Genomic DNA, 11,761 nt, shown 5'->3' with positions numbered 1-11,761 from the left:
GTTCTTTTATAAAAAATAAAATGAGAATAGCAAGCTACACATGCTTTTTTTTTCTTCGTAATCCAAAATTGTCGGTATAATTTTAGATATTGTGACAATGTCTTAAAGAATACTATTAACTACTCCCTCTGTTCCAATTTATGTGATTTACTTTCCCTTTTTAGTCAGTCCCAAAAAGAATGATACATTTTTATATTAACTAACAATTAAATTTAAAAATGTCTATTATACCCTTAATGAAATGATTTATAGCCACACAAGTTTCTATCATTCATTTTTAACCACAAGTTGTTCTTTCTTAAACTCTATGCCGAGTCAAACTAACTACCATAAAATGGGACAGAGGGAGTATCTTTCAGAATGTTCTATGGAATAAAAATTCAGACCTAACATTTTTGATCACTCTCACAGATTAAGTAAACATGTCAAACCATTTTTAATTGAAAAACATGAAATCATAAATATGGTTTTATCCAAGGCACTACTCTAATGAAGCAGAAATGTGATAGATAAAAACAGCTAAGCAAATAAAACAGTTTATAGATAACCTAGAGAATGAATATATAAATAATGTAAATTGATTTATCTGGAAAAATCTTCAGGTTCTTCTTCATGTTGGACAATTTAATAATAAGGTAGTGAAGGGAGAACAAATGAAAAATATGATTAGTTAAAGGTTAACCAAAAGTATAAGAAGGATCTAAGCCTGTTTTTCCAGGTAAAATACAAGTTGTAACCAAAAGTGGGTAGCTCTGCTTCATATATTATTATATGTACTACTGGCCCTGATATATGTGATTTCTGAAATAAAGCATGTACCATGGCATCTGTTGCAATTGGATTTACTGGTTGTGATGTGATGAAATCATACCTGGGAGTATCATCACGAGACGAAGCTGTTGTAGAAGCTGTTACCCGCTACAGAAATAGTCAACAATCAGTCCTGCACTCCCAACTATCCTTTTTTCAGGCTCAGATGAAATCATACTTGAGAGTACCACATAATTGTTCTTTGAATAAGTAGTACTCAGCAAGCAATTAGATGAAACTGCTGCTGGTTCCACCTGCAACTCAATAGGATCCTTCTGTATAGAAACATTGTTAATTTGCAAATGTGTACATAAAAGTTTGATGTCTTCTCAATGAAACTTATCATTCAATCCATCATTTTAGACATCCAGTAACTATTTCGCTTGGACTGTGCCATTACATTTCTGTTCTGTGTCATCATGGAGTAGTTTGCAGTTCCTTTAGTTCTACATCAGCGCGACCTGAACAAATTAAAGTAGCAGAGCTCTATGTGCTGGAAAGGGTCAGTGCGAATTTCAACTCTGATAATCCTCAAATCTTTCCTATAGCAAATCTGAGTCCACAAAATATTAGTTGTAAAAGCCATTCTTTAATATTCATCATTTTGTTGCATAAGCTATTGTTTATTTGGGAGGCTTTTTAGCCTCGGAGGTAGTAGTAATTGACAAAGACAGTTCTAATTTATTCAATAACAAGAAGTGTCAAATATGGGGAGACTCTATTTATTCTCAAGTAAAATAACCATATAACTGATGTACAACCTGATATGATCCAGTAAATATGATCCCGAGAACATACTGCTCCAAGTAGATTTACAAATTCTACAAACAAAAACACAGTAATAGCCTGAATCTAGACTATTGACTTCACCAGTAGTCATTACAGGAGCATTTACCATTTCTGAAATGATGAAACCGTTTGTTATCTCTGACAATCAACTCTCGCCCAACAATCTTTGACATGATCTTAATGGCGTTGTGACAGTCACCGCATATCCGGAGGTTCTTGATGATCCTAAGAGTTGTTCTTGCCGGAGTACTAATTAAACCATATGCAATAGCCAATCGCTCACTATGATACATCAGCGCTTGCTCCTTAGCCGCCTCGTCAATATCATGAAGCACATACCTCGTGTCTGGTACATAACCAGAATCCCTCATCTGCCCGCTTAAGCCTTTCAATTTTTCATATGCATCTGCCCTATGTGGAATTGTGCTCTTGAACTCATTAACTCTGTCTTTACCCTCAAGCATATTAAACTCAGAATGCCTTTTCTGAAATGGTGCAACGGGCTTATCAGCCATATTTATGGAAGAATCTAACATAATGAGCAGCTCCTCCGTTCGATCTTCAAGTTCAATATCCCCATGAATTCGTGCAAAATTTATCACGGCCTCCCATACTACTTTTATAGGCTCAATAGGCATGTCTTCAATAAACTCTAGCAATTCATTCAAATGCCCAGATTTTCCCAAAACATCAGCGATCCCTAAATAATGCTCAACTCCAGGAACAATGCCATATTCATTCTTCATTAGCTCAAAATACGTAAAACCTTCTTTCACATACCCCTTACTAGCACAGGCTGAAAGCACCACGGAAAAAGTGTCCCCATTGGGCTCCAACCGTCTAAGTTTTCTCATCTGCTCAAACAAAAGCAAACCACTCTCCCCATCTCCAGTTTCTGCATACCCACTAATCATCAAGTGCCACAGGTCCAACTTCCTTTCACGCATTTTATCAAACACTTTTCTCGCATTCCTCGTGCTTCCGTTCTTAACATACATTTCCACTAACTTACTGTTCAATTCAATATTGTTACTCCATGGGGAACGCAATAAGAGCTCATGCACCTTCTCCCCAACGTCCAATGAAGCAAGTTTAATACAATAGCTCAATAATGTCTCAAAAATATGAAAGTCAGTGTCAACGCCCTGGGAAATATACTCAATTACTTGGTCAATCTTACCTTCATTGCATAGACTCATCAAGTCAACATCAGCTGCTAAAATGGGGCTCAATGTTACTGGGTCAGCTTTTTTTTTGATAGGAGTACTGATTCTTCTGTAATCTTGCTGGTTATTCCGGCGAGGTCTTGATTGTGGAGAGTATCGGTTGTTGTTAGGGGAAGTGGTGGAGCTGCGGTCGTGTGGGGCAGCACAGAAGGGTCGGAAAAACAGTGTAGAATATGGAATACGGAATTTCAAGTGGATGTTAGGGGAGAAGATGGAGTTAGCCGTTCCAGGGAATGGGGAGAGAGACGCCATGAGAGAGGGTTTTGCCAGAATCCCACAGATTATCTGAGGACCTAAGAAGCTTGGACAAACAAGCTAAAAGGGACACTTGAAGTTTAATTAAGGCGAAATGATCTTATGCCATATGTGTTTTTATACTTTTCCACTTCAACCTTTAATCTCAATTAAAATTAGATTTTTAAATTTTCTCTAACCATGTGTGTAGTACTCTTACATAAATAACATCTCATATCCATGTTACATATATTAATATCATGTCATGATTAGTTTATAATTATTTTTAAATTATTAACCAAAAACTCCACATTTTCTATTTTAAAAAATAAAATAAAATAATTATTTCTCTCACCTTTCCTTCTCCTTTCTCAACACACAACCACCATTAACACCATCTTTATTCTCCTTAATTTTGTTTTCTTCTTCAAGTAGTCATTGTCTATTGCCGTGACAAGGCCCTTCAAGTTCTTAAATATCATGGTTCAATTTTTCTCAAAGTTTTAATCAGTAGCAAATATAACCATCTTCCATCATTTGAACCCCCATAAAATTATTTTTCACCATTGATGTCAATAAGTTACCATTAGAATACTTCAATATATAATAATATTTGTACATAATTTTACATAACACATTTCACCTAATCTCACAAAAATATCCAACAATCACTTTTTTATCCTGCAAAACTATTGAATCTTTATCACTTCATGGGTTATAAATTACCACAAAATGAAAAGAAAACACAGATCTACATCAATAATACATTATCGTTCTTTAGAAAGAACGAAAATGTTGGGAAAAAAAGAAAGAACAAAGAAATTGGAGAGGGCTTGGAAGGGGAAAAAGAAAGAAAAGGGTTGGTGGGAAAGGAAAAGAAGAAAGAAGTAAAAAATCATTTTTAATTTTCTTATAAAAATATTTCATGTCTAAATTTTGATGTTCACGTTCCTTAATGTATGATATCACGTAGTTATGTCAACTCATTAATTAGGTTGTCACACAAGCTTGTTCAATGGTTAAAAGGGCTTAAAATATTGAGTTTTATTAACTTTAATGGTTCAGTTGACAAAGGGTCAAATAGATAGGTTCAAAATATAAACCTGCACAAGTATAAGGGTCTATCAGATCATTCTATCTTTAACTAATGATAATGATTTAAATTTAGATTTTTCGCTATTTCGTTTATTACAATTTTTAAATTAAAATATTCATATTTATAAATATTCAAAAACGACTATATTATTTGAGAGAGGGGCATAGCTTCTCACTAGAACCAACCCGACTAGTATTCTCTTCTCTTATCATCTTCATTTCTATGCTTTCGATATTTCATTCAGGTACAACTATATATCATTGGTGGCGTAGTTAAGCAAGGAAGATAACTTGTGCCGACGATGGCAAGGAAGAAATGACAATCACAGGCTCCTCCTCCTTTGAAGTCGGAGTCTCATAAGGGTATTGGTACTTCTCGGAGACAAATCACCCCTGCCACAAGAATTCCGCAAGCCCTAGAACCTCTATAACTATCCATTTGGATTTCTGGCAGGGAGAGTGCTCTGTCGATCTTGGGGGAGACGAAAAAATCAGTCACTCTTAACACTGCATGATGCTGAGATAAGGTCTCAATTGGATCTCGAAAGCCGACTTACTCAGCCAAGAAAGCAGAGGAAACATCTTTATGTCAGAAGTAGTTCGAGGGAACAAATTGACTACCATGAGATTAACCCTAGATTACTACCCACCGGGGGAGAAGTATGGTTACAAAGTTGCCAAACATAACCCTAAATATATCTAAGAAGAAAGTCATATATTTATGGTTTCACTGATTGGATACATTTTCAGTGGTAATCCCACTACAAGGATATGCTAAAGTTTGTGTATGGAGTTTAGAGCTTTGTTAAGACTCCACTAGTATTCCTCCTTAGTGAAGGGTACTTCATCTTCAAATTTCATAGTGAAGATGTTATCTTGGAGCTAGTGTTAAGTTTTTACGATTTAACAAACTTAGGAATCTAACAAGGGACCAGGTCCTTGTTATTGAGACTGACGACAGGGTAAATGAATGAATAAACTCAACGTGCAGAATATTTGTGTATTATCATCAAAAGGGGGAAATGTTATATTGCAGGGACCCGGTCCTTGTTAGAGTGCTCTCGTCCAATTTCAAAGTGGCGTACAATTATAAAGTTATCCTATCAAATAGTTGGTGAAAAGTTCAATGTACTTCACCAATAGGTTGGGCGGACAAGGTTGTTTATGTCAGTGGTAAAAACTCTTGTTGGTGACTGATATACATACAACATTAAACAAACATCATTACTCATTCAAAAAGGAGAGGGAGTTAGCATGTCTTCTCAAGAACTCACAAATAACATATTGCAAGGGACTTGGTCCCTGCAAGACTGCATATGTGAGAAGGACGACAAGATAATTGTCATAAAAGTTGTCACCTCTGTTGTGGTTGGTGCACATCCTTTTAGAGAAGCAATTTTTTCAGCCAATGGGGTTGTCTCAAGAGTTTTGTGTCTATTTAATATAACCTTTTCTCAAAATAAACAAACTGAGATTTGGCAAAAAAAAAAACTCATAAGCTTACAATGAAAAAGCCATCTTCAAGGAAGAAAATTGCTCACATCGACTAGGGACCCGATGGAGTGCTGATGAGTATTTTTTGTATTTCAAGCTTTGTGTATTATGTGCTTAAATTGTAAATCTACTCCTAAGTTATAAAGGATAGTAGATCGATGTCTTCTCTATGTATTTCGTTTGAGTCAGATTAACTAGAGTGAGTTAGTCGAATCATCTAAGTTTTGGTCAAACCTTTTTACATCATCATTTTGATGTTTCCTTGGGTAGAGTTTTCTAGGAGTGTCACGTAGAGTTATTTGATATATGGTGCAACAGAGTTGCTTCTTGTGTATGCTCTTATCTTTGAGATCAGAGTTGGTGGCTAGAGTTAGCCTTGTGGGGTTCTTAAAGTCTTGATCAACTATAGTTAGTTGGTTTAGTAGGCAATAGGATTATTTCTTAGGATATATAAGTAATAGGAGTATTACTAAGTGTGGGATTAGATTGTTAATCTCATTTTGTGGATGTAATATGTGTTTCACTTTTGCTTGGAGTTTTAGTGAAAATAGTTTAAAAATCCTGTGCGACAGGTTGTGGTTTTACTTCCTTGAGCAAGGAGGTTTCCACGTAAAATCTCTTATGCATATTTTAGTTGGTGATGTTTATTTGCACACGTTAATTTTGTCTAGAGACCTGGTCTTGTAATCATTGGTTTAGAGCTCGCGCTCTCTATCTGTTTAATATCAAGAGAGAGATTCCTGCGAGGAATGGCGACACTATTGAACTTCGAAAATAAGTTAGTTCCCTACTAGGCTACCTCTTTTTTATGGTCAGTTCTATAAATGGTGGAAGATTCGAATGAGTGGGTATCTCATGACTGAGGACAATGAGTTATGGAACGTTATTTGTGAAAGGCCTTATGTGCCAACTATGAAGGTTAAAGATAGAGAGGTCACAAGAGTCATTACCAAAACCCGACAACTCTATAATGACTCTAACAAAAGATTAGTGGAGAAAAACCACAAAGCTTGGAAGCTACTAATGTGTGGCATCCGTATGAATGAATACAATCTGATTTCATCTTTTGAATCAACCAAGAATTTTTGAGATTGGTTCAGAACAATGTATGAGTATACTGAAGAAACAAAAAAATCTAAGCTAGATATCTTTACTACTCGTTAAAAAGTTTCACTATACCATGTTTGTCAAGCCCCAAGCCTACGCGTAGGACGTGGCTTGCACTCGAAGACCATTGCTTGCCCCAAGCGAACCCCTGACCTATCTTACTTAACTCAATATGCATATTTATAAAAATAAATAGCATTTAACTAAATTGAATAGTAAAATACTTGAGAATCTTTTAAGATCAAACATTCAACTTGGACAAAAATGGCAACCCAAGTCTTAAGAATAAAATAATAGTTGAAAGACTCAAAGCACTAACATCTAACTGTCTATCTATGAAGACTATAATAACTGAGATGAATGTTAGGACAAGCCACAGCACATCCTAATGAACTGAAATATCATAGAACGCAATAAAAGGAGTCGTCCAAAAGGCAAGGAGGCTCACCAACTAAATGTGAGTCGCTCACTGGATCAACGATGCACTTGATGAAGATCCTCGTGCGTCTGCATCATAATATGATGCAGGACAATTGACATCAATACATTGAATATACGTATGCGAGTTCGAAAGCTAAACAACATAGGCTAGAAATAATCTGAAGGAAACTGACGAACTTACCTAGCTTAACTCTGCTCAACATAACTGACTCATTTCAATATAAAGCAATTTAAAATCAAGTGTAATATAAAGAAAAGCTATTTAAAAACATGATGTAAACTTTGTATGTACGCAAAAATACGATTAACTCTGAGATGTACATTAAAATACAAATAAAGTGTGTATATAAAAATACATATACCTTCTATTGGGTGTCTCTAATCGACAACCATCACATAAGAGCTATAGTTATGATAAAAATATTTACCATCATAACTAACTCATTTCAATATTAAAAATTTAAAATCAAGTTTAATATAAAGAAAAACTGTTTAAAAACATGATGTAAGCTTTGTATGTATGCAAAAATACGATTAACTCTGAGATGTACGTAAAAAACAAATAATCTGTGTATATAAAAATACATATAACTTCTATGGGATTTTATCTAATGGTCAACCATCACATAAGATCTATAGTGATGATACAAAGATTTAGCTCATGCTGCCAGCGCATCCTATACCCTGCCAAAGGTATAAGACCTGAACTTCCTAATGGATCCACTAGTCTACTGTGAAAAGGCTTCATCCAAAAAATATGACCCTTTTTAACCCATGGTGGTTACATGGTTTTATGAAAATGTGAGTTATCTGAACTCATACTCGTCCCCAATCGGTGCTCAATGCTACTGCCAAAATATTCTAACTTCTTCTGTAATTTGAGATTAGTGCTAAAAATATAGCTCAAAAGCTATCTTGAAAATCTCAGTTTTCTTGCTTGCTTCATTTTACAAAGTTATAAATCTTTTCTTAAAATCAGCCCGAAGTCTCTTTTAAAATATCAGTTTCCATCCTCATTTAAATGTGAAAACATTTATCTTGAACCTCTTTGGGAATACATAGTCCCAATATACTTCTTTGAAGTAGGAACTTCAACTTTACTCTTTTCTGAACTCAATTCTTAAGTCTTAAAACAAAGTTAAAATGTTTGTAAAAGACTTATGAAAACTTCAAATGAACTTCTCTTACTTGATTTCTGACTTTAATCTTAATTCTTACTTCGATTGACTCTTAATTGATCCTTGAATTGAATTATGAATTCAAAGATCTTGATTTATATTTGGAAAGAGCTCATGATGTTTAGGAATGATTTCGAATAGCTAAACTTTAGAAAAGTTATGAAATCACTGTCTTGGAACAAGTCTACAATGTAGCGATGCTCCTAAATAATTATTCACAAAATCTAATTTTCAGACAGTGGAGTCTATGTCCTCTTCACGACTCAGAGCTGATTGTTGCACACTGAAGGAATAGGTCTGCGATGCGGACCTTCTACCTTTTCCTTATCTGAACTTTTCTTCCTTGTTTTCCAGCCCCAATTCACCTAAACTCGAATATGTTTCTCAAATTTATTTTAGATTCCCATACCCAGCATTAGTAATCATGAACCTGGCTTAAAGAAACTTTAAAAATCAATTTAAAGATCTCAAAAACTCCATAATTCAACCCAATTCAACAACAATATTCAATTTCAATATGCATGTCAAGAACATCAACTTTCAAACTCTTTAAGGAAAAATTACGATGAACTAAACATGTTTGGTGCCTGAGTGAATGAACTCAACGCTATGAGAGATTCACATACCTGGTATGGTCAAAATCTTGAAGAAATCCATCATCAAAATCAATCGTTCTTGGCGAAACTAGCTTTTCCTCTTCTCTTTTCTCTTGCGTTCTTTCTCGAAAAATCCTAACTCTAATTTTCAAAAGTGAATTAACTAAGTTGGATAAGGAAACGACTAAACTACCCTTAAAATTTTAGTATAGAACTTTCCTTATACCAACAACCCAACTTCCAAATGGCATAACTCACTCTTTAGGTCTTGGAATCGCGCAAACTTGGAGGTTTTGAAAAGATTGTTTCAAGGTATATCCAACCATATTTGAAGTACTCCTAACTCACCCTGAGCAGAAGTTTGGACATTTAAAGTTGACCAAAATCTCACTTTCACTTACCAAATTTCTAGATTTTTCAATTTATTTCCAAAATAGTTATTTTCGATTTTTAAATTTCCTTAAATTTTCTTTTTAGTTGCAAGATGTTACAATATCTCCCCTTTGGGAACATTCCTCCTCGAACGATAATACTCTTACTAGGCTAAGAATGGTAACATCTAGTTCAACACCCACAAACAATTGTAACAAGCAACATGCTCCTTCATAATTTAAAGAGTACTAAGAAGAGAATCAGTACCTTGATCTGCTTTTTCTTTGGATCCAAATAGATGTGAATATATTTTTTATGTACTCTTAGGCCTCCCAAGTAGCTTCCTCAACAAATTGGTTCCTCCAAAGGACTCTAACCGAAGCTACTTCTTTTGTTCTCAATTTGCGGACTTGGTGATCTAAATTTGGATAACAATCTCCTCATAAGATAGACTATCCTTGATTCCAATATTTTAGTTGGAATGATCAATGATGGATCCCTAATGCAGTTCTCAACATAGCGATGTGAAACACTGGATGAACTACTTCTAACTCTTGGGGTAACTCTAACACATAAGCTACATTGCCAGTCCTATTGTCTATGCGATAAGGTCCAATATATCGGGGACTAAGCTTACCCTTCTTACCAAACCTCATAACACCCTTCGTGGGTGAAACTTTTTGATATACCCAATCATCTACCTCAAACTCTAACAGCCTTCTCCACACATCAGTGTAGGATTTTTGACGACTTTGTGCTATTTTCAATCTCTCTTGAATCACCTTTATGTTCTCCATAGCTTGATGAGCTATATCTTGTCATATAAACCCTCCTTAACCAACTTCAAACCATCTAATAAGGGATCTGCATCTTCTCCCATAAAGAGTTTCATATGGAGCCATTTGGATGCTAGAGTGATAACTGTTGTTGTAAGCAAACTCAATGAGATGTAGGTGATCATACCAATTTCCTTTGAAATCAATAACGCAAGCCCTCATATTTTCTAATGTCTAAATAGTACGTTTTGCTTGCCCTCCATTTTGAGGATGAAATGCAGTACTTAAGTTCACCTTTGAACCCAAACCTTTTTGAAAAGATTTCCAGAACTGTGTAGTAAATTGTGCACCTCTATCTGAAATGGTGGAGACCGAAACTCCATGAAATCTTACCACCTCTTGAATGTACGACTTAGCATAATCCTCTACCGAATGGGTAGTCTTTACTGGCAGAAAGTGTGATGATTTTGTCATATTATCGACAATCACCCAAATAGAGTCATACTTCTAGCGAGACCTTGGTATACCTGTGCTGAAATCCATATTAATCATCTCCCATTTCCATTCTGGAAGTTTTATATTCTGAGCCAAACCACCGGGCCTTTGGTTCCCTACTTTAACTTGTTGGCAATTTAGACACTGAACAACAAATTCTGCAATGACCTTCTTTATGATACTCCACCAATACACCTCTCTCAAATCACGATACATCTTCCCATAACCCAGATAAATTAAATATATGGAGCTATGAGCTTTCTCCATGATCCTCTCTTGGAGTCCATCCACCATTAAACACATAGTCTACCTTGATATCTCAATACACCACCTCCCCCTTGTTCAAAAGCTAATGCCTTTTCCTTATGAACATTTGCCTTCAATTCAAGCAAAACGATATCTTGGTCTTGCTTTTATTTTACTATTGACACTAATGATGATTCACCCCCATTCGTCACCACTATTCCTCCTTCTATGGAATCCCATAGTCGGACTCCTAAGTGTGAAAGTCTATGCACATCGTTTTCTAGTTCTTTCTTCTCTTCATTAAAATGGGCGGTACTACCCATAGAAAACCTGCTTAAGGAATCAACAACCACATTAGCCTTATCTGGGTGGTAAAGAATGCACATGTCATAATCCTTGAGCAATTCTAACCACCTCCTTTATATTAGATTAAGCTCTCTTTAAGGGAACACATATTGTAGGCTCTTGTGATCAATGAATACATCAATATGAACCTCATTCAAGTACTGACGCCATATCTTTCAAGGCGAATAATACATCAGCCAACTCTAAGTCATGGGTTGGGTAGTTCTTCTCATGAACTTTCAACTATGTGGAGGCATATTAGATAACCTTTCCATTCTACATTAAAACACAACCAAAAAAAACTCTTGATGTATCAAAATACACCACAAAACCTTGAGTACCTTTTGGTAAGGTCAAAACTAGGCAGTAGTTAACCTCTTCTTACTTTTCTGAAAGCTTTTCTTACAAAGTTCAGACCATTAAACCTTAACTATCTTCGAAGTCAACTTTGTTAAAGGAGACGAGATAGACGAATATCCCTCTACGAACTTCCTATAGTAGCCAGTCGAACCCAAGAAACTCCTAATCTTAGTTGGAGAGGTGGATCTAGGCCAACT

The 11,761-nt window shown here is 35.5% G+C and overlaps 1 protein-coding gene across 1 annotated transcript; it reads right to left on the bottom strand.

The window, feature by feature from the left end:
- Positions 1-1,471: 1,471 nt before the first annotated feature.
- On the bottom strand, positions 1,472-3,200 carry LOC107026572 (pentatricopeptide repeat-containing protein At2g15690, mitochondrial-like). Its single transcript, XM_015227589.2, has one exon. It carries the CDS (start codon positions 3,075-3,077, stop codon positions 1,677-1,679), a length of 1,401 nt encoding a protein of 466 aa, XP_015083075.1. The 5' UTR covers positions 3,078-3,200; the 3' UTR covers positions 1,472-1,676.
- Between the last annotated feature and the right edge of the window lie 8,561 nt (positions 3,201-11,761).

This window comes from Solanum pennellii, chromosome 7 (assembly GCF_001406875.1).
Source record: "Solanum pennellii chromosome 7, SPENNV200".
NCBI lineage: Eukaryota > Viridiplantae > Streptophyta > Magnoliopsida > Solanales > Solanaceae > Solanum > Solanum pennellii.
The sequence above is the reverse complement of the archived record's forward strand: the minus strand, read 5'-3'. Positions and strand labels throughout refer to the sequence as shown.

What these genes read in the sequence shown, in the direction of transcription:
- LOC107026572 (XM_015227589.2), bottom strand. Translation starts at nt 3,077, where the DNA reads ATGGCGTCTCTCTCCCCATTCCCTGGAACGGCTAACTCCATCTTCTCC.